Consider the following 23,911-nt stretch of genomic DNA (forward strand, 5'->3'; position numbering starts at 1 on the left):
AGATAGATAGGGAGAAGAAAGGCATTCCAGGTAGAGGAGATGGCATTTGCAAAGACATGTGGAGGAGAAACAGCAAACCGTGAGTTGAGGAACTGCAGTTCACTCAGTGTCAATGGAGGGGGAAGGCATTTAGGGAAGAGGCCAGAGGGAGCCAAGTAGGGAGCATTTCACAGAGCATGTTAGGGTCTAACTGATGTTAGGTTCACTCTAGCAGGGTAAAGCATTGGCAACTGGATTTCAGAGGAGGGGCAATAAAGAAGCCGTTGAGGCGGTAAATTTGACAAGGTTTGCGGGTGATTGAGGGATGTGAGGGATACTCTGTGATCCCCGCTGCCCTGAGTCTGTGGCCCTGTGATGTGGGCTGTGGTGATGCCGTTTCCCAAAATAAGAAATGTGGGGGAAGCAAGTCTAATGGCAAAACAAGCTTCTGTCAGACATCTTTCTACACGCTCTGCCCTTCCTGCACCATGGAAACACCCTTCTCTTCTCGGCCTGGCTGCAGCCATCCTGGCTCAGGCCAGCGGAAAGGTCATGAGGGTGTCTGAATGGTTCATGATTTGACCACTTGAATGCCATCAGAGAGTGACGTGTCTAACTCGAGACGCACAGCAAATTGGTTGCTGAGCTGAGACTGGCGTGCAGGCCTCCTCCCTTTTAGGCACATTGTCTTTCGCTTCTAGCTCTGCACTGGGTTCTGACTAAATGGGCGAGGTAACATCATCCACAAATGCCTGCTGCCATTTGGGGAAAGTTAACCAGGACAGTATGTGTTACTAAAAATTAGCTATCAATTTATAGAGGGCAGTGATGACTTTCATGCAGGTTTATGTTTCTCTGTGGCTCCCTTTGGAATTACAAGTAAAGGAAGGGGAGAGCTGGAGTAGTTTTTTGTCTGTGTTTGTGTCACTAACTAGGAGAGTTTTTTTTGTTGTTGTTTTGTTTTTTGCTTTTCTTTGAGAATGAACATGTAAAACTCAGTAAATCAGAGTAAGTCTTCTAAGTAATGCCAAATTCTTATTAGTTACTTCTTTTTAAATAGTGCAGGGGGTTATTTGAGCCATGGACACTTTTAAGAATTTGATGCAAGAACACGTTCTTCTTCCAAAAAGGTATAAATGAATGCACTGTATTGGCTCCAAGTGCATTGGTTGCAAGTAATGGAACTAGCTGAAGCAGAAGGGGGGATTTGCTTTAAGGAACCTGGGATATCCCAGGTTATAAGAAACCCAAGGGCAGGTACTGTAGCAGGGCTTTACCCAGGGCTGGAAGCAAAAACCAAATGCTGTCTCCAACTCTTGAACTGCTCTGTGCGTCATGTACATGCCGCCTCGCTGCTCCCAAGGTAAGTCACCTGAGGTCTAGCCAGCTGCAGAGGTGAACACCAGTGCTCCTCAATCCCAATTCCAGATTTCTGGAAGAGAGTATGTGATTGCTCACTTAACTGTGTTCAGATTCATCAAACTTGTTCATGTGATTTATGTATAGTTTCGGGGCACCTTTAGACCTACCGAGTCCCGATTGTGGTCTTCAAGTTAAGAACTCCTGACTAGAGAAATCTGAATGCCCATAGACCAGCAGCACTAACTTTTAGCTGTACAACTACTGCAGAAAGTTGAAAATACATTTGAATGGAAGGCATTTGCATGAGCATAGTTCCTAAGAACGCTTGCTCTGTGCGGGAGTTGTGAATTTTGAATATCAGTAGTGAAATCCCAGGATGGTGAATATGATGTATATTAAATTATAACACTTTCCAAGGTCATTGATATTCTATTCCTAACTTTTACCCTTAAAGGTTTGGAAAATTCCGTTTTAATTATTGTTAACATGCTTCGTAAATATCCAAGGGAATAAAACATAGACCTGTTAATACATCCAGAGAGCTAAAATCTGGCTCAAGTTGTTTTTTCTTCCACAGTTGGAGAAAATTGTGGTGTTTGGCTTCCCTCTTGGGGCATTTTAAACCACTTTAATGCTGTCTCTTATTATTTTCTAACCATATACACTTTCCGCACGTATCTAACTAGCTGCCTTAGATGAAACCCCAGCGTCTGGCCAAGCTGATGTAAATCTCTAGTAAGTGGTAAGAGGGAACAGAGTAACACAGTGTCCTGTCAGTGTTCAGACAGTACACGATTTAATAGTTGTAGACCTTATAGTCTCAGGAGCAACTTTAAATCTTTTTTCTAGTTTTGTAGAATGGAAGTTTCTAAGGCATATACCATTCTCCCACTGACTCCACTGGGCAACACTTAGCTAGAACTGGAGTGGCCTATCTGCCTATAGGATAGTATTAAGATTTAACTCTTCACATCATGTGTACCTGGGGTGTCTGCGAAATAACTGTTAATTCCAAAACGCAGGATGAATATTTGCATAATTGCTAGCCTGTTCCATAAAACAATTGTCACTCACCAGTGGCCCAGAACATCAAAATCTGTATGTTTCCAGTGGAGCTGCCAAGAGGCCCCATGATTGTCCCATTAGTGACATGTTCTCACTCCACTTAGCAGGTCTGAAAAATAACGACCATAAAGTAATAGTGAAAACCCAATTCTAGGGACGGCCGCCTTAGTCTTTGGTGTCTAAGAATATGAATCATCTGTTGTATTTGATATCTGAGCACTTACTGATTTTTGTCAGGAATCTTCTTTTGTTGATGAATTAAATCTACATAATTGGGTTTTGGTGCTGCTGCCTCTCCCACCCCCTCAGCTCCCATGCCTGTCTTTTGCACGGTTCACTCACGTGTTCTGAGTAATGCTTGTACTTTCTTCCAACTTGTCTTTCTTCAGCTGAGTTCAGCGCCAGACTCTGAGCTGGAAACGGTCTCAGGAATTTTTCATTCATCAGACATTTTCTTCCAAAGAAAAGTTCTGAGAAGAGGAGGGCCACCTTGATAGTGTGTTAGTATGCTTCTGTGACTGTGTGTGTGTGTGTGTGTGTGTGTGTGTGTATGTGTGTGTAGGAGAGAAGATATACAAACAACCTATATACCACATATCTAGTAGCACATGGATATTTGATAAAAAGCCAATTCTAGAAATAACATTTGCCAACCAATGTATCAAAACCATCTCCCTGCCGTTTATCTGTCTTGATATTACAGAAAGTTCATATTTATAGGAGGCACTTCTCAGCTGTGGTTAATAATGGCTGAACTTTTGTCCCTGCTTTAAGTTTTCCACCAGATCTCTCAGAATTGATGCTATCATGGAATGTGAATGTGGTGTGTCTCCATTTCCTGTAGAATGAACTCAGGGCTGGCAGCTAATGCTAGTGGTCTTGGATTCCCATGCCCTGTCATTTATGAAAGGGGCAGTGGAGTTCCTCTGGAGGAAATCCCACCCACCACGCCAGGATTCCATCACATATTGTTGGTCTGGGCCGTGGGTACTTCATACTTGGTTTTCTGTGAAAATTCACCAAATGTGTTTGAAGTAAGAATCTCAACTGTAATGTTTATACATAAATATCTGAATATGATAGGAGTAAATGCTCGCTCACAAAAAGGAAGGGGAGGAAAGGAAATTTATAAAAAAGCAAAAACACACAAGTCAGGGTATAATTACATTATACACAGGTTTTATTTTTGTTTGTTTTGATAGCATTAAGATTTACAGATAGTATCATTTTATTCATGGACAGCCTCATTAATTCAAGTCACCTGTTCTGCACCAGGTACCTTATTGTGAAAATGGGAAGAACTTGTTAATGGATTATTAGTATTTACAGCCTAATCTTCCCTAGTTTCCGCATTTCAGCAAATGACCATTTATTCAGTGATGGAAGCCAGAAGCCCGGGAGCCTTTCTGTTTCCCTCACGCCTCCCTTCCGATCCATCCACACGTGCTGTTGGTTCTTTGGCCCAAGGGCATCCCCTTCCTGCTGGCCTTCCACCCTTTCTATGCCACCACCCTTGCCAAGCCCTCGCCAGCTTTCCCCTCACATCCTTCAGTAGCCTCCCTGAAAGCCTTTCCATTTCCACTCCTGAGCCCTTAAAGGACCACATTTCTCAAATAACACATGTGTTTTCAGTGGCTTTTTATTGAGCTTTGAGCCAGATCCAGACTCCTCATCATATCCTGAGATGTTCTGCATAATCCAGCCCCTGCTAAAGGATCCAACCTCATGGCATGCCCCTTCCCCTTTGCGCTCAAAGCTCTGGTCACAGCGGCTTTCTTTTAATCCTAGAGAAGCCAGTCTATCTGCCAGCCCAGAGCCACTGTTCTTCCTGTCTCCTATACTTAGAAAGCACTTAGATGTTGCATATCCTTTAGGCCTCAGTTTAAATGTCACCTCCTCAAAGAAGTCTTTTCTGATAACTTTTACCAAGGTAGGTGTACCCAATTGTTCTCTATGACAGCAGCATGCTTGTTTCATTTGTAACTAAATGTCAACCTCAAATCTAAAATTATTATAACATATTGATCTATTTATTCACTGCCTCCTCCACAAGATTGCAAACTCCATGTGAACAGAGGTTTTATGCTGTGCTACTCACTGATATGGGGTAGTGGCTCAATAAATATTTGTCAAATGCATAAGGAAACCTATGATTCTGTTTTACAGTTGTGAAGCGTAGGCCTTTACAACTGTAAAGCATTGAAGTCAAAGTGTTTAATTTAATTTTGTGTTGTAGAATTTCTTGTTCTTTCTTTCTTTCTTTTTTTTTTTTTTTTGATATAGGTGTCAACTTTGTTGCCCAGGCTTGAGAGCAGTGGTGTGATCACGGCTCACTACAGTAAACGATCCTCACGCCTCAGCCTCCTGAGTAGCTGGTAGTACAGGCGCCCACCACCACACCTAGCTACATTTTTTTGTATTTTTTGTAAAGATGAGGTTTTGCCATATTGCCCAGGCTGGTCTTGAACTCCTAGGCTCAAGCAATACACCTGCCTCGGCCTCCCAAAGTGCTGGGATTATAGGCATGAGCCACCGTGTCGGCTAGAAATTTCTTTTTATTGTATTAAAATATACATAAGATAAAATTTACCATTTTAACCATTTCTATGTGTACAGTTTGGTGGCATTAAGCACATTCACATTGTTTTGCACCTGTCACCCCCATCCATCTCCAAAACCTTTTCATGTTCCCAAACTAAAACTCACCATTCCTCCCTCCCCTAAATCCCTGGCAACTATCATTGCACTGCTGTCTATGAATTTGACTGCTCTGGGTACCTCATATTAGTGTACTGCAATTGATTGATATTTTAAATCAATTTATTTTTATTGTCTCTTTACAAACATAGGCCTTTACCCTCCATATGCACAATGTTCAGTGTTGAAATTGACCTGCTACTGAAAATCTCATTTCTAATAATAATTTAATGATAAAACGTTCTATTAGGATTCTTCATGAACTTAATTCATCTTTTGTGGGACTTATTTTGGAAAATAAACAATATTACAAGGTACTTTTATGATATACAGGTTAATTTAAGAATATGTTGCCCCTGACAATTTTTGTATTTAATCTTAAGGCCTTTTCCTCTTGGGCTATTAATCTTGTTTTTGGATTGGAGAGAATATGTTATGCTTCATGGCTTTGAAAAAATATAAAAGAACAAATAAATTGTTATATAATATTATTGTTTTTGTCTTGCTGTTTAATAGCTGATGCTCTGTGGTCAAACGGCAGTATTTGGTTTAACGTGGCATTTCATACAAGCCGTTTTAAAAGGGAATAAATCAGAGCCAACTGGTTCTTTAAAGTGGAATTTGCAGACCATTAAGAATGAAAGCGTTCTCTATGATTTTATTATCTTGATGGTAAATATGTCACCCAAACCATGATTTGACTTTACCGATTCCCCCAGTCTTTTTTTTTCTAGTAAAAGTAGAGATAACTTTGCAGGAAGATGAAAGTCAGTAATGACTTGCAGGATTTATAGTAAAGGAACAAATAATATCAGGTAAATGATTATTTCAAAATGAGATACCCTCTTACTCTGAACAAGATTTCTTACTGCTTTCTTCATCATGGAACAGAATAAAATGTGGTAACAATTTGCTGTAGTTGAATTGCTGCCACACATAATTGGGTCCCACAGAACTATGGCCTGGATTTTGATGAATTGCTTAGTCTGCATGTTAGATTAAAAGGTGTACAACAAATCACCTTGTTTCTGCAGTTTTGAGTGATATTTACATTTAAGTCATAGTGGTAATACTTTTCACTTATGGAATAAAGAAATTAAAAGCAGGGAAAATACTAATGTAGAAATAGTTTTGTTTTTTTCTGTATGGTTTATTTCTAAAGTGCTTTTTAAAAACATTTAGTAACAATTAAGCCATACCTCAGATGCAATTTCTTAAAGATAAACAATTTTGCATAATATACTTTAGTAAATTTTGCCAAAAGGTTGTATTCTTTTAATAACACTGTATAAACCATGTTAAATAGGTAATCTTGTGTGCAGTATTTTATATAAATGCATGAATTGGAAAGTATATTCAAACCTTATTGCATCGTTTTAAAAATGCCATGTAGCTTGAATAAGATGGGAGAAGCAACATTGCATAGTAAAAGTAGATGCGAAAGGAGTTTCTTTCCCCTGAAATTTTATTATAAAAAATTTCAAACTTACATTAAAGTTGAAGGAATAATATAAAGTATACACATATACTTTCCACTTACATTGAATAACTGTTCCCACTTTTATACACATGATAGCTTTCTATGTGTATGTACACATCTGTATGTATATATGTATATAGAACATACAAGATATATATTGAAATATGTATTTGTTATTATTTACGTTGCTGACTTATTTGAAAGTTAAGTTGCATACATCATGACACGTCACCTCTAAGCACTAAGGACATTCTTGCATATAACCACAATACCATTATCACACCTAGAAAAACAACAACTCTGCAATGTCATGTAATATGTAGTCCACATAAGATTTCTGAAATTTTCTCTTTTAGAAACAGTATCCAGTTGAGTTTTGATTATTATGATTTTTAATCTAAAATAATCTCTGTACTTCTTTTGGTGAAGAGAAAGTCATTTGCTTTTGGAAAAGTTTTGAACAATTGCCTTAGAAAATATCACACGTTCTGAGCTTTCTGGTTGTTTCCTTGTGGTGCAATTTACCTTGTTCCTCTACCCTATATTCCCTTTCAGCTAGAAGTTTGGTGTGGAAGTTTGATTAGATTAAGCCTTGACTATTTTTGACAAGAAACTTGATAGATATTGTGCACTACTTTATATTTTATAAAATCAGGAGTCTCGGAAGAATTTCAAATGGTCTCTCTGATAGTGCAATTCTGGAATAAATTAAGAGTTGACTTTTGGTGTTACTGATGCTAAATAGGCCTTGTATTCGGGCCCCAATTGGAGAATCCCCCTGGAATTCCACTCAGATACAAGCTGCAGCAGTGGGCAGGGGCTGGGTGTGGGAGTTCCTGACAGCAGCATGAGATCGTGTATATCAGTGTGCTTTGTAAAACTAAAAGGAAAGAGACTGGAAATGGGAATTCTATTAACTATTAGGACACTGCAGTAGTGGATGATCAGCCTTCCTAAATTTTGACTTTGTTGTTTGCTTTGATGAGCAGGTAGTTCGTATAATTAACTATAATATAATTAGTAAAGAATGTAATAAAGTGCCTCATAATCAGTGCAGCACTGTGGAAATGAATAGTATTTTGCCATGATTAGGATGTCAGTCCTAGTTGAGAAATACTAGGTTATGTTGAGTGGCAGTGATCCCAGTTTATGGGCTGTCTGATGTTTCTAAGGTTAGACTTTCAGATAAGTAGTTATCTTGCAGACATCTCCAATTAATCATGGAACATGAGCACTCTTCATTAAAGGAAAAGACAGAGAGAGAGAGAAAAAATACATACACATACACACACACACACACACACACACACACACACACACACAACTTAGAGTCCTAGAGGGCAAACATCATCTTGGGGAGCTTTTGTAAGACGTATATGCCTGGGCCCTGTGCCACATCTACTAAATAGGGTTCCATGGGGAAAACTGGGAGAGGAGGACAGGGTAGGACCCAGGCATCAGCATTTTGCAAAAGCTCCCCCAAGTGATTCTGTTATGTCCTAAGGTTAAGAATGATTGGAGTAAGAAGAAGTAACAGCATTTAGCAGGCTGATTATGATAATGGAACTTCTTAACTTTAATTTTCCTTAGACTGAAAGTTCTCTGAACTCCTTCCTCAGAAAGTTGTACTGAAATTCCACACATTAGGAGCCTAATGTTTCCCAGGCCAACCTACCTGGGAGAAATAAGTGTGCTGTGACCCTCTATGTCATGGATAAATTGATATCTCATTCTTTTGTTTGTCATTTTTATGAAAAGAAGGATTTAAAATAATTGGAGCCTAGTGCCCAAAATTATATCCTTGTGCCTTCCCTGCAGTTTGTGGTTTAGTGACGGGGCAGGAGGGACAAGAATTCATTGTACCACAGAATATTCTTTCCCTGTAAATGATGCATTTGCTTCAGGGTGAAGTCTGATTACAAATGAAAGTGAAATAATGCTGTAGACCACAGTATTCTGAGCTGCAGAGCTGGGCATGAGCTGAGGATCAGAGGCTGCAGACACATGTTGGTCAGAGCCCAGGCCTTGAGGCCAAATCTAATGGGACTGGAGAGCAATCCTTGAGCTAACCACTCAGAATGGGAACATGGAGATGCAGAATTTCCCATGAAGCAGCCACACTGGAGTAAGCCAGTTAAAAACAATTAGAATCGCACTTTAATTTTGGAATGACTTGGCCTGTTGCCCTAGTTCATGAAGGTCTTATAAGGAAGTGATTGTAGAGCAATTTGCAAATAGAAAGCATTTCTAATACTATATTTTAGTTGCATTAGGAATAATGATTTACTCTGAAGCCAGGAATGAGTCAGACATTACACAAGCTTTGAGTTAAGCACACTCCCTGTCTAATGCTGAGACTATCTGAAAAAAAAAAAAGAGTATGTAAATTTAGCTTTATATCATGTAAGTGCTATGGGAATAATTGTAAATAATTGGATTATTAGTAAGGAATTGGGAGTGTGGGCAGATTTCTTTCTGCGGTTGGAGTATTGGACTAAAAACGGCATAACCTTGGCAATCTAAATGAAGTACAGGACGAAAAGCACATGCCGCCAAATCGGAATGACATTTGAAAACCATGTTAATACAGCATTTACCTTCCAAGACATTTTTAGATCCAATTTTATTTCATCCAGATTATGCCTCTCCCTCTGCAATCAGCAATTTTTGTTTAAAATATGGATCTACAAATACATTCATATCCACTTGCTAATCTGTACTGTCAAATAAGCCAGTTCTAATTTGTTTCCAAAATAACTTTGTCAATAGTGATAAGTATCTAGCACAGAAATGTGCTAAGTCCATAGATTCTATTCTACATACTTATTCGCCAAATATATAGTATACTTAATAAACTGGATCCCTGTGAACTGTTGGAATACCTAATATATGTTGTCAGAATTAACAGCTACCATCTCGATTCTATGTATTTCGTATTGAAATAAGAATAATAAGTTATTGACCCTGGAAAAGTCTTAAGGTTTTTTGTTTTTTTTTTTTTAAATGAAGATCTTCTAATGAGGAATTCACATCTGAAGTTATGAATCAGTGTCAGACAGAACTGAATCAGATTTGTGTTAGCATTTTGTAGAGTGCCTGGATTTTGCTGGTATCACTCACAAAACACCATATTTGTATCTATCCTGAACCTTGGCAATCCTCATATATAAGATAATTCCATAGAGTATGTTGGCAAGAGGAGGTGGAAAAACAAATCCCAGCAGTGTTGAAGAGAGCATTATAAATTAAAATTCATGTTGCATTATGCTTTTTAAGAAGGATTGAATATGGCAAGCTAACATGAATCTGTTTGATTAAAGCATTTGCACTTGTCTCAGTAAATTAACAGAAAGAAACAAGCCTAAATTCTCTTTCTTGTTACCTAACATAGAAAGTTTTTTTTTTTTTGATAAAAGATTATGCTGCTGTGATCTTTTCTAGTCTCAGATGTAGGATATATATAGTCATAAAAATCTTGATGGCTGTTTTTATCCTGAAAAGGATTCATTGTAATGTACACTGAATGCTATGTGTAATAATGAAGAGTTAGAGGCAATTTAAATGATAGACGGTAAGAAAATGACTAAATACATTCTGTTATAACTTGATGGAAAATTATGCAGCAATTAAAATCATATTGTGGAATAGTGTTTATTACATGGGGAAAAGCTTTGGCAATGTTAAGTGAAGAAAATCCAGCAAGATTCAAAAGTATATTTTTAGTATAATTCTTATTTTATGATTAAAAAATAAAACACACACATGCATACACACAAAATCTTATGTACGATAATATAATCAATATGTTATCAAGGGTTTCTTTGGGTGTAATTACCTTTATTTATATGCTACTGCCTTTTCTCAATTGTATAAGTAAATGCTTAATTTTGAATTAAAATACATAATAAAATATTGAAATAGAAAAGAAAGACCAAATAGCAAAGATGAATTTATTAAATCCCTATAGGTATTATTTGGGAGAATTGAACCAAAAAAATAAAGATGACTTTGGTATATCACTTTGTCCACACAGTTTTAAAATGTCCACTGCATGTTAAAGAGATTTTGTTACAAATTACTGCAGTGCTGAGTGACTTTTTTTCATCGAAAGAATGAAATGAGGACTGAGATTTATTCAACAACTCAGTATTTAATATTTGTTTATATTTTTGTTTGAATTCAGTATCTCTGGAAGAAGATAGCAGGTTTTGAATAAATACGGCATACAATGTAAAATATTAAAGTATACCTAGAGCTTGACTACATAAAACTAAAAAAACAGTAGAGTGATAAATGCATAAACAAAGTAAAAAAAAAGACAAATGATAAACAAAGTGTCAGGAGAAAGGGCTGGAAAGGTGCGTGGGGCCAGGTCATGCAGAGAAGAGGAACACGAAGGTCTCAGGCTTGTCTTTTGGAATGGTGAGTCTGGTTGCATGTAGATGTCACCCACACAATTTTTGGCCTGTTTGCATATCACCTGTACTAGTATTTAATATTTTTTAAAAATTGAATTAAAAGGTTTTTCAATTCATCATCCTCACAGCAGACATAACTGTGAAATCGTGAGTCTGATATATTTATGCTGTTTCATAATACACATTAAAATTAATATATGCTTACTAAAATCTAAAATTATCTTGCATCCTGTGAGTGGGACATAACACTGGTATGGAGGGAGGGAGCTGGGGAGCTGGGGACTCGGCGTTTGGACCATCCTGTCTGTCTCTCCAGTGCTGCCATAGCTTGGATATGGTAGTCTTCTTTATCTATATGACTGGCATGGAATTTTGTTTTTGGAATTCTTCAGAAGGTTGATCTTACAGCATGGGCGTCAGAGCAGTGCTGTTTCTGCAACACCATTGAACAGAGGTGGTTCACTGCAGATAGCAGAGGAGAGGGAGGAAGAGCACGTAGTGATGGGGAGCAGATGGAGTTGAAATTCCAAGGGAGGGGTTGGAGTGGAGATGCAAGAAAAAGAAAGCAAGAGAGAATACACAGGATAGAGGGATGCCAGCAGATGCAATTCAGCTATTGCCAAAACATTGTTACGATCCAGAATGTTCACTCTTGTTGGTATTGTAATGAAACGTCCTTTTTTCCTTAGTAAATAGCATATCTGCTGTGTCCTATGAGTTACTTAAAGAAAGAAGAAAATAATGAAAGCATCCCAGTAGTTTCATTAGCACAACCAGTGATTTTCATAAAACGGTTGCATTCACAGGTGAAAGGAACTTACTGGGGTCATTGAGTCCATTTTTAGACTCACAGGAATCACTCCACTTAAACACTTCTGAAAATGACCTGGAAGCATGCAGATGCTGGGTAGTGGATAGAAGCCCATGAGTCCCACCCCAGCCCAGCCTCCCTTGTCTGTCAAGGTCATTGTAGAACCACAGAAATGGGTGTTATGGCCCTGATTTCTCTCACAAGGGGACAACCTGTGAGGACAACCTGGCTTTGGTCCTCTGTGCTCACTACGTCTTTATCTTTCTTGTTTGTTGTTGGCTGTCTCTCTGTAGGAAAAAAGAAAGAAAGAAAGAAAGAAAGAAAGAAAAGAGGCAGATCTTATAACTGGTGGTAGACTGCTCTGACTGCAAATTCTCTTATGGTCTTAGCTTATCCCTGTTTTGCTTTAAGATGGTCCTTTTGCCTAGAGGTTACAATTATTTCAGACGAGTGTCCTCACCCTTTATGTTAAATACCTAATGTGTTTTGCATGAGCAAAATTTTAAATCCTCATCTGTTAGTTTGCTTGTTTTGTATTTGAAACAAGATGACCCCAACTCAAAAGAAACAGATAACCGTTTCTTTTGTTGAAGGAACTTCCAGGAAGAAGGTGCCATGACTTGCCTCACTACAAGCTTCAAAATTCTTTGCTTTCTCAGCCCTAAATAACAATAGACTGGAAGCTCTGTGAGGGCAGGGATTTGGCCTCTTTTAGTCACTGAAGCATCTGTATCAGGCATCGGAGCTGATTCAGTGCAGGCACCAATATGTTTTCTTAAGTAATGAGTGGATAATAATATTACCATGTTACATTTGTACAGCAATTCACAGTTGTAAAGAGTTTTCCATTAGCTCATCTGATGTTCACAATGCCGTTTTCAAAGTGGGTAAGAACTGATGTTTTCATCCCTATCTTGTAGGTTAGGAAATCGGGTTCAGAAGTAGAATGGTCTATCCAAGGCCTTACCCAGAGGCAGTGATGCATCATTCTGTCCCTGAAATTCATTTCTCAATTCGGAGTCAAGCAAGATGGAGCGCAGCTGTTCCTCTGCATGATGGTTCCTGCTTTTCTGGATATTCATCAGATTTTTATTCTTTATTTTCAGATTACAGGACAGGCCCATGTTTTACTGTGATCAGCAACCAGATGTGCCAGGGACAACTCAGCGGGATTGTCTGCACAAAAACGCTCTGCTGTGCCACAGTCGGCCGAGCCTGGGGCCACCCCTGTGAGATGTGTCCTGCCCAGCCTCACCCCTGCCGCCGTGGCTTCATTCCAAATATCCGCACGGGAGCTTGTCAAGGTAAACCCTGGGCTGATGGAATTATTAATGGATTAATCTTATTTGCTCTGGAGAGCCCTTCTCCAATGAAGTTGAAGAGAATGGAAAAGTAGTGTCAGCTACATAACTTCACAATTTCGCTGACTGCATGATATCCAACTAAGGCATTAGGAACGTGGCTCTCGAAAGAGCAGCTGAAGTCTTACTGGATGTTTTCTTGCCAACCATTCCCCCTTTCTGACCCCAGAGGTGTTTGCATGTACCTCTGACTCCAGGGGTGGTGTGATTCTGTTTACAGCAATGCTGTGCATTATGGCAATGCTGTCTAGAAACACAAAGCAAGGTTTGTGAACAAGGTAGTTTATGTTTTCCTTAATTTTTTTCCCTCATTTGAAACTGTTAGAGTTCCTCTCTCTCATGGGTTGTGCTTAATTGACCTGAGGAAAACTGTTTCTCTCGACATTTTGCATGCTACATTGTGCATTTTTTTACAAGTCCGAAATAAATTAGGATTTGTTTCACAGTTTTAAATATCCCCAGATGTCGCCTGCTAGCTGCTTCTCCTGCCTCCTGTAGAAGCCCTTACTCTGTTTTTGGCTTTTACTCCTGTTCTTCCAGCTGTACAAATTCTTTTATTGTCTGGATGTCTGGCAGGAAACAGGAGGAAGTGAACAGAGGCAGCTCCACGCTAAACTGATGGGATTGAAAACTCTCAGGCTCTATCTGTTTCCTTTAGACTGCCTCAGGACTTTTTATAGCAAGTTGCAATATTTTCAGAAAATTCAGGATATGCTTTTCTGAGACAAATAGATAATGCTTTGGCTTTGTTTTATATGTTAATTCTAAGGGTAATATGCAATAAAACAGAACTTGAGCTTAGTCACACAGTTTTGTGGGTCTCCATTACATTCCACTTCAATAAATTCCACTTCTGATATTGTCATTCCTGGCCTCCAGCTCCCGTGTACAACATACAGCTCCTTTGGATGCCCTTAAATGTATCCCTCTGAAACATCAGGAGAAGAAATAAGTCACCTTGAAATTCTAGAATTATCAAGGGATGGATTGTAGTATTTTATAAAATTAAAAGGTTAGGTTTTTATTGGTGCCTTCTTATTTTTCTCATTTTTAGAAAGTCCCAGTGAGTTTTGAAGAATTTGTTGGTCTTGGGATTACAAAGTTAGTTAATACCCGTGAACTCATTGACAGTGACCAGAGAGCTAGACTTTTAAGTGCCTCAGCTGCCCATCAGTGAGCCATTGTCAGAGGTTAGGGTGCTAACGGAATTGGTGAGGGGGGTGGGGAGAATGAACTGCCTTCTCTTTAGCTTTACTATTTGTTTCATAAATCTGGATCTTTCCAGCATTTGCTTCCTGTTTCTTCCTAACTCTGCTTTTCAACGTCCAAGAAAAAAAAAAAAAGGTTTTTTTATAAGAAAAGTTTTGAAAACCCATTGAATCACAATGGCAGTTATATTGCCAGTTTGAGAGTGAAATTCTTCATCTTCGGTGGTGGTGGTGGTTGTTGCTGTTGTTGTTTCTAAGAGATTCTGCCACCAGGTTGTGGCTCTCGCTCCTTGCTGGTGTTTCCAGTCGTTGGGTCAGACGTGAGGGGCTGTATACAGCCAGTGGAGAATTGCCTTGTCTATATTTTCTGTTGGCCAAAAATCGTGATCAACAAGACAGCTAGTTCTGCCCATATGTAAAAATCTTGATTTTCAAAAATATTTCTAAAAATACATTCAACATATCAAGAGAATGGAAAATTCTGGTCTAAGACAAAACTGAAATTGGCTGGAAAACATAATCTAATGATTTTCCACATATAATCATTTATTTGTGGGTTAAGACATTTCATTTAAAACAGTACGTGATAGTTTTATAATAAACTAAATTGTTGTTTCTTTAATATCCCTTTTACTGCATGCCAACTTTTCTCAAGAACACAGGTTGAGATCTTATAAACGGCAATCCCTTTTTTGCTTCATTCAATGAAGAGTGAAGCTAAAGAACACATTAGGCTTCCAGGTTTCAAAAAGAATACATTAGACTGTTTACTTGGGGATTCTTTATTAAATCAGACTTTTCTCTGTTATGAACAAAGAGATGGAGAGAATGTACAGGTACTTTTATAACCTTTATAACAGAATGTAGTGATCATGAGATGATTAATTTTGCTCCTGGAAGGTTAATATTTGGGCTTACACGTAAGAACCCAAGTTAGTCCTTAGGTGCTTGTTATACAGCAGTGAAGAAAATGGACAAAGTCCCTGCTTTCTGGAAGCTTATATTGAAGATAATCAATTTATTAAACAAAACAGACACGTATTAGGTCAGTGGGTGGTTAGTCCTGTGGAAAAAAAATAAACAGGGAAGGAAGGATGATTAGAGCCAGGAGCCAGGTGTTGCTGTTGGACTGTCAAGGGAAGGGCTCGTGGCTAAAGTTGCATTGGGGCAGAGACCTGGAGAATGAGACATCGTGGGCCATGCAGCTCTCTGGAGGAAGAATATTCCAGGCAGAGGGGCAGCCATTACAGAGCTCTGTGGCAGGTGGCATATTTGAGGAATCCAGTGTGATGGGAGAGATAGGAGGGTGGAAAATGGGTAAAAGAGCAGAGGAATCATGTAGAACTTCCTAGGACGTAGTATGGACTTGCACGTGGAGCTGGGGAGAGACATGATCTCACTGACCTTTACAAAGGTGCCTTCTGGCAGCCACTCTGCCAGCAAGGTAAGTCAGCAGCTGAAACTGCACGCTCATCTAGCGATCCCTCTCACTTGTTGGCCTAATTTTCTGAGTTGTTTAATTTTTACTGTGCAAGGCACTTCTCCAGAATGTGAAGTGAACATTTCCACTTCATTTGTGCAAAAACATTAGCTGTCTCGTGTAGTCTGAGTGACCTTCAATAAATTCCGTTTTAACTAAATCATTCAGTACAACTCTTAAAGATCGTTTCATTGTAGAAATGTATTGCATTTTGATTTGCAAGATTTTTTGAATAACTCTGATTATTACTACCAATCTGGAGATAAAAACGAGGCCGTGAATAATGGCCTTTTAAACATATCTTTCTATTTTGCTGCATATGTGATAAAACCCACAAAAGTTAGTACACTCTCCTCTACATTAGGAAACATGGAAGGTGGGGAAACAAAAAATACTTGTGACTTCTTATGGAACATTATTAATCCAACGATGTGTTTTACATAATGCAATTGTGAGAAATAGTTTCCCTAGTCATATTCCAAATATTGTGAGGGACAAATAACCACCGATATAAATATGGTAACATAATTGTGGACAAATTATCACATTGTATTCTGCAATGAATTTTATATGAGTTTTTTTTTTCTCTCTGTCTTCTGCAATCTGACAGATGTGGACGAATGCCAGGCCATCCCCGGGCTCTGTCAGGGAGGAAATTGCATTAATACTGTTGGGTCTTTTGAGTGTAAATGCCCTGCTGGACACAAATTTAATGAAGTGTCACAAAAATGTGAAGGTAAGAAATCTTATGCTTTGCAGTGGTTGTGAGGGGTGTAGTGGGGGCAGGCAAAACTCAACATTAGAAACAAGCTTGTTTGCAAATTATTCCTAAATCTTTCTGTCTTTGTTATCCCCGTGAATGTGTAAATGTAGTATTTTTAACAGTAATAATATGCTTTTGTGCTATTGGACAAGAAAAACCCTGCAGCTTTTTCTACTTTTATAGACCCAAAACAAGAGGTCCATCTGAATCAAATTAAGTATTAAAAACATGAAATATTTTTGAACCAACGTTTGGTTTAAAATGTTCAAGACACATGTTTTTGCATAGTTCTAGAGACATGAATTTAAATTTGGTAATTAGATATCATTCAGAATAATATATCTTCCGAAGTTTTTCGAGTTCAAAGGTATGTTTGATTTTGTGTGTGGGGAGGCAGGATTGATCAATCAACCCTTATATTTATGCTCCTAGTACATGCTCATGATTTTCTTTTCTGGGGGATGATAATTGCCTATCAAATGAAAAGCTTTTAATGTTAGTCAAACAGAAGAGTAATTTGAGATAATTTTTATATTTGCATTTAGTTTATAGATTGAACTTCTGCAAAGATATAGAGAGAGGATGTGTTTATATTCACCACTACTGCTACTGCTATTTGCTGAAATGAGGCCTGACTTCCAGTTACAGTCATAATTTCTTTGTGAGAGGGGAGCATCTAGAAAATATGTAGGCAGCATTGGACTCTCGTTTGTTTGATGAGTACATGTAACTTACATATAGTAATGTCTGACAGTAGTGTAACAGCATTCTCAGGGCTACATCTCTCATCAGGATCAGAAGAGAAAACTTTTTCTTTCATTCTCAATTCACCCCACCTTGAGGTTTCATTTAGATGGATGCATTTTTATTGAAAACAGATGCTGTTGTATTTATGCCCCTAGACTCCAGCAGTGAGTACGTTCTAAGTTATTTGTCTGGGCTGGATAATTAACCTTGTTGGTTGCCACTGTATATCAGACAAGCAAAAGACAGTTTTAAATTTAAGGTGCAATTCATAAATTACATGTAAGACTTTTAATATCTACTTGCCCTGAAACTGAAGAATCTAGCTCTGATAGAACTATCTTTATGAGTTGGAGTTGTTTTTAGGTTATAAATCATTATTGAATTTATAATTGTTATTGCATTCTTGAACATGTTATACATAGTTTTTCGGGGTAGTTGTGAAAAAATGGTTCTTTCTAAAGGCTTCTTAAAAAAACATTTTAAGTTTCAAAGAACAATAAAGTTGACTCTCGATAGGCCAATGTATTTTAGAAGTTGTACTGTAGATCTAAATTTGAAGCCGAGAACGTTGACACTGAAAGGGGCAAAGAACTCAGCTGGTTCCACACTCTACATTATATATTAAGGAATGGTGTCTTGGGTGTATTAAGTGCTCTGTCCGAGGCCATTCAGACAAGACTGCTCAAATTTACTTCTTTAATTCACACTTTGGTGCTTGCTGAGCCATATTACATTGTCTTCTTTTCTAGATGAAAGTTATTATTCTGGAATAGATTTTCAGGCCATATATATACATATATATATACACACATACACATATATATATACACACACATATATATGCACATACACACACACACACACACACACACACACACGACATTAACAAGCCATTAAAGTTGATCACATGCAAAACCCACATCAATGATAGGTTGTGTTTTACCTTTTAGGCTTTCTCAGTTTAATATATTCAGCTTCAGAATATATAATCAGTTTTAAGATTGAGGGGAATATAGTCCTTATGACTTGTCCAGTCTGTGTTTTGTTTTCTAAAGTTATGATGGCTTCCAGCCTGAACTAGAATTGATTTTGTCTCGTGCTTTTCACTCAGACAAGTCAATTAACAGTAATGGTCTATGGATGTGGACTAGACAGAAGATTCTAATTTAATGCTCAGACTGAAAGAAAAATCATTCGAATCTTTTTATTGATGCTAAGAAACCTATTATGGTGGTGTATCCAGTGGACCAAAAATTCAGTCTGAGTATTACTTAATCCTTTTCCACACACACAAAAATTTTCCAGCTACATGTGAAAGTCAGTGGCAAGATAAAAACAGACTAGTTTAACTAGATTTTTTTTTTCCTTTGCCATCTACTGTTTTTTTTTTTTTTTTTTTTTTGAGACGGAGTCTCGCTCTGTCGCCCAGGCTGGAGTGCAGTGGCCGGATCTCAGCTCACTGCAAGCTCCGCCTCCCGGGTTCGGGCCATTCTCCTGTCTCAGCCTCCTGAGTAGCTGGGACTACAGGCGCCCGCCACCTCGCCCGGCTAGTTTTTTGTATTTTTTAGTAGAGACGGGGTTTCACCGTGTTAGCCAGGATGGTCTCGATCTCCTGACCTCGTGATCCGCCCGTCTCGGCCTCCCAAAGTGCTGGGATTACAGGCTTGAGCCACCGCGCCCGGCCAGCCATCTACTGTTACATTAAATTTAGGTAATGGTTTTTTCCTTCTTTTTCTAATATCAATGCAAAATTGATACTAGAAGAGAATGTCCTGTTAGTACTATACATTCTCTGGCCTGGAGACTGGTGTGAGCAGGGTTGACTTGTCTTACTCTGGTAGGAAAGTAATCAGGAAGTGCCCTGAGAGCTCTTGGCAAGCTGGGTTCACTTCTTCGATGTCCTTGCTCCTTTCCAGTTACAGTGTCTCACTGTGGAAATGGCATAACTCTGGACATCAGCTGGTGTCTCGATGGTCAATAGAGGGAACCCAGGAAGTCTGGTCTGTAATCACTGAATATGTACCCTGGAAAGATGATCAGTATAACCATGGGGTTCTGTGCCCTTGTGAAAATGTCCTGGTACCTTTGCCATTGCTTTGAGTGACTTTTTAAAGTTATCTTCCTTTTGACTTGGAGGGGGGTGGAATTGAGTACTTTTTATAGAACTTTTTCAAGAAAAAAAACCAATTCCGTCAAACTGACTTTAGCAAATTCACAAGATGCTAACCCTCACTCTCTCAGATCTGAGAATGCCATTATTCGAGTTGCTTTCCATGAGATCTTCCTTTTGCAGAATTCTCACTTCCTTCCTAAAATGTCCCTCTTTCCAAAAACTAAAAAAAAAAAAAAAAAAAAAAAGTTATGGAAAAGTGTTTTATAAATACATATAATTGGAGAACATTTTGAAATGTAAATTAACAAGCTACAGGGATTTAAATAACAATTATTAACTTTTCATACATTTAAGAAGGAAAAGATTGAGATTTATAGCTGTGATTTGAGAAAAAAGGAAACAGAGTTCATGCCCGCCTTCCTTTGTTGATCTTTCCGATGACTGTAGAGTATGCATGCTGAAAGAACACATGAACCTTTTTCTTTGGAAACCAAGTCCGTATTTGCATAGGTTACTATGAGAGGAAATTAAGAAATAAAGAGTGTAATTAAGGGATTAAGTTTTATTTCTGGAAGAAGTCTGTTGGATTCCTAATTAACCACTAATATTTTGGGATTTAGATTATCGTCAGCCCAGCCTTTAGCAATTATAATAGCACTGCATGATGCACTGGACCTTTTAAAAAATGTAGCTTTTAAATCCATGCACTCCATAATATGTGAGCCAAAAACCTCAGGACTTCCCCTTTCCAAAATAATGGCATATTTATCTCATGGCTACTTACTGTTAGAGGCTCTTATCCTCTCAGAAGCTAAGGAGAATTCCCGGGGTAGCTTAACCCAGTACCACAGATGGAGCTCCGTCCTCTTCAGCTGGTTGCAGGCCCTAGACTTTTACTGTTCAAGGTAACTGGCTCTCTCTATACAATTAGTTGAAAAAAACATCTCTGTGGTGAAGGTGAAAGAGCCCTGGAAATAAGGCAGGCCTGGCCCCCATCCTTGATGCCCTCTGGTCAAGTCTCTAATCCTTTGTGTGATCTTAGATAAGTCAATTACCATCTCTGAGTTACTTCAACTTTCAAATGAGGGGGTTGAACAAGATGCTATCTGGGGGTTCTTTCCAGTTCCAGAATTCAGACTCCATTTTTAAGTTGTGATCAGACAGCGGATGCAGCATGAATAAAAGCTGGCGTACATGGTGTGACTATAAAATAGTCAACGTGACTGGAAGAGTCAGCTTGTTTAGTTTTTAGTGATACATTTTACACTGGGTTGAGTTTGTACAATCAAAGTTAAGCTCACAGGCTCAGTGGCATTCATGATCATTAATGTGTCACATGTTACTTTTAAACAGCTGCCATAGGTTTTAATTTTTTTCTCTCATTGTGTTAGTATCTAGGCAGTCAGGATCAGGTTAACTGTCAGGATCAGGTTTCTCTTGTCACGTCCACAATCTTGGATGGAGCTTCTCGATAGCCGAGTAATAGATGGTAATGCCCATCCCAGAACAGACACCAAGCTCCATCCATCTGCCCTCCACACTCTTTCCTCCCATTCTGCCAGAGGAGCCATAGGATAAAGGGGCCTAGGCACGGGAAAAATGCTCTGGGAGAACAGATGAGACTGAAGGATGAGAAGGAGCAAAAACAAAGGACAGGTGGCAAATAGGAAGGAAGAGATCTGCCATTTGTGTCTCTTCTTAAGGTCACAGCAAGAAGCCAGTGGAGTCGTGGACAGCTACCATGGGACAGCTACTCCCCAGCAGCTCTGCCTCCTTTGCTGCCTCAAGGAAGCAGGGAGAAGTGTCCAGAGCACGGAAATAGCTCTTCCCAGCCAAGCCCCACTCCCCACCAGGCCTCCCGACCTGGTTTACTTTCATGGCTGGCATTTGACACAGCCTGATTTGTAGAAACTCTGAGAAAGTCACCGTTCTCAAGTTCCCTCTTAACTTGGGATGCCTGAAGTTCAATTAAAAGGAGACGAACACAGTGGGAAGAACTTGGAGAAATAATAAATTCATATGAACGATTTTCAGAGTGTGAGCGAATCCAATTCAAACACCTTATTCTGGCCTTTGCCATCAGGAATTTCCACCACAGCCTGGTAATAGATAGAACTCTTGCTTTTATTTGTTACGAAGCCATGCCACTGAGAAGCAAGATGGTTTAGGAAAGGGGGAAGGCACTAGCCACCTGAAGGCAAAAGGGTGTGTCACTGAGAAGGGGACATATTAGGGGGAATTTGAAGTCATTTAAGCTCCTTCAAATGTAATTATTTGGCCTAGTCCCATTTTATCTTAATCTGTGTGAACTCAGGGAGGTGTGCAGTGTGACATATTTCCTGACCTGCTGGCTTTCAAAGACATGTACCTAGGTGGAAAATTCCCCACACCCACCCTAAAAACCCCTGCCAGTTGGAGACTGGGTTTAGCCTCCCTTTATAAATGATGAGCCTCTTTGCTGTTGTTTCAGGTTTGATTCGTGTCAGTTTTCTGAAGGCCTCAGCGTAATGCAAGAGGTGTACCTGGGCAGCAGAGGTATAGAATCAGGCCCACAATCCTACCTGTATTGTAAGAATTAGATGATTGGACACTCATCAAGCATTTTGACTCTGCCTAGCACTCAGCACCTGCAAACTCTCATCATTATTGTTGTTGTTATTGTTATCTTCAATAAAGGGCCCAAATCTCACTCAGCCAGCATGGAAAAGATGATTCCCCCATTCTGCCAATGTTAATTCTATTTTTTAAATAAAATTTTCTGACATAGGCTGTCACTGAAACTTTTTGGATATTGATGTGGCCTTAATACGAATGGTAGCTGTCATTTATATTAATGGGCTGAGAAAAAATATAATACCACATTGTCTCCTCATGTGATCTTTGGCAGGTGTTGTAGGACTCAGATATTAACTTTTAGGGACACTTTGAAAAAGGTACATTCTTCTTAATTGTAATTATACCTTCCTCTATCCTTAAATGAAGCTTTGAATCCTGTAGGGTCTTTGACATACTTGCCTTTTGTTTGTGTTAAGCAGAAGTGTGGCTGCCTTGAGATATTACGTGGGTAACCCTAGGCTCTGTCTGCCCTTGGCAGTTTCTCTACCTGGCCCTTTCACAGACTCTAGTGAAATTTGTGTCTGTCAGAATAGAATATGCACCTTTACCGTTACATAATTTTGCAATGACAGTGCTGTTTATGTTAGCATTGACTCTAATATAAGCAGAGAAATATTGTTTGGTTTAGCCTCTAGCCTAGCTTGGAAGAATGGTGATTTTGGTTTTAAAAAGGTTAAACTGCATGTAAACACTGTCATTGCTGCCTTTTTTACTAACAGGGTGAACCTGAGTCAGAAGATACTTGAATCTGGTTCACTTAGAACTCTATTTTGTTTTATAAATGAAGAGAGTACTTAGCCTACAGAATAAATGTTCTTATTGGGGGTCATAAGCCTTTCCCAGTTTTAACAGTGTCAGCCTGGCCATTGTAATACTGCCAGGAGGCCTGGGTCAAATGTCACCTCTCCCAAGGTCAGTGCAGAAAGCTCTACTGGTCTCAGAGAGGAGGCCAGGCAGATTCCCTGTGCCCTGAGTTTACTTCTAGCCTAAGAAGGAAGCTCTCATTTTTTTTCTCTTCTTCTGCTGGTGCCGTACCTGTTGACATTTGTCAGTGTGTGGGTCAGGCCATTGAAAATCTCTCCTTGAAGGAAATGGTCAAATTTGTCCTAAGGGAATTTTACTGCTTCCTTGATGGAGACCAGTGGTCTGAGGGCTAACCCCGGCTTTGGCCTCCATAGCATTCAGGATGTTTATTAGAGGATATCCTTGGGATCAACACCTGCAGAAGAGAAGGGGAAGAGGCAAGAGCGTGCAGAGAAGGCAAGCTGGGGTGTAGCCCATCAACAGCCTCCACCAGCCCCAGAAGGAATTGGGGAATTGGAGTGGCCGTCAGTGTTGTCTCCCATTGACACAGGATGCACCAGACTTTGATCCTCCTCCACAATTGCTTGTTGGGTGTGGGGTGCCTGGGAAGGGTGTTACCTTGGGCAAGGGGGCTTTCTGCGACTCAGGCTATCTCGGAAGAGGCTGAGAGCCAAAGACCATCTGTTGACAGTATTCCCAGCCTCCTAGGCAGCAAGTCCCTCTTTGAAGGGGACATTGGTTAGAGCACCCAGTCCATCACAGTTCATTCACCAACCACAGAAGACCATCATAATGGTAGTTTGGGTGCCACTGAGAACACCAAATTGGCCAAGTTGGGGTCAACACTCAGACCACAAGATCTCCCCTGTAGGATTTCAGTATCTGTGTTGTGGAAAATAGATTGAAAAGCAATGCAATAAGTGATGCGGAATATAAAATAATTAGTCGGGGAGTTTAACTTAATGCAAAACATGGAAACGAAAGGAAAACAAAATTTTAAAATAAAT

General features: G+C 39.2%; 1 protein-coding gene across 2 annotated transcripts in view; it reads left to right on the forward strand.

Moving 5' to 3' along the window:
• The window catches only part of LOC105490699 (fibrillin 1), a 237,062-nt gene that overhangs the window by 96,170 nt on the left and 116,981 nt on the right, over positions 1-23,911 (forward strand). For both annotated transcript variants that reach the window (XM_011756581.2, XM_011756573.2), the window contains exons 7-8: positions 12,919-13,116; positions 16,472-16,597. In XM_011756581.2, the coding sequence (XP_011754883.2) occupies positions 12,919-13,116; positions 16,472-16,597 (324 nt within the window). The remainder of the gene's footprint in view (positions 1-12,918; positions 13,117-16,471; positions 16,598-23,911) is intronic.

The sequence above is a fragment of the Macaca nemestrina genome, chromosome 7 (assembly GCF_043159975.1).
Source record: "Macaca nemestrina isolate mMacNem1 chromosome 7, mMacNem.hap1, whole genome shotgun sequence".
NCBI classification, from domain to species: domain Eukaryota; kingdom Metazoa; phylum Chordata; class Mammalia; order Primates; family Cercopithecidae; genus Macaca; species Macaca nemestrina.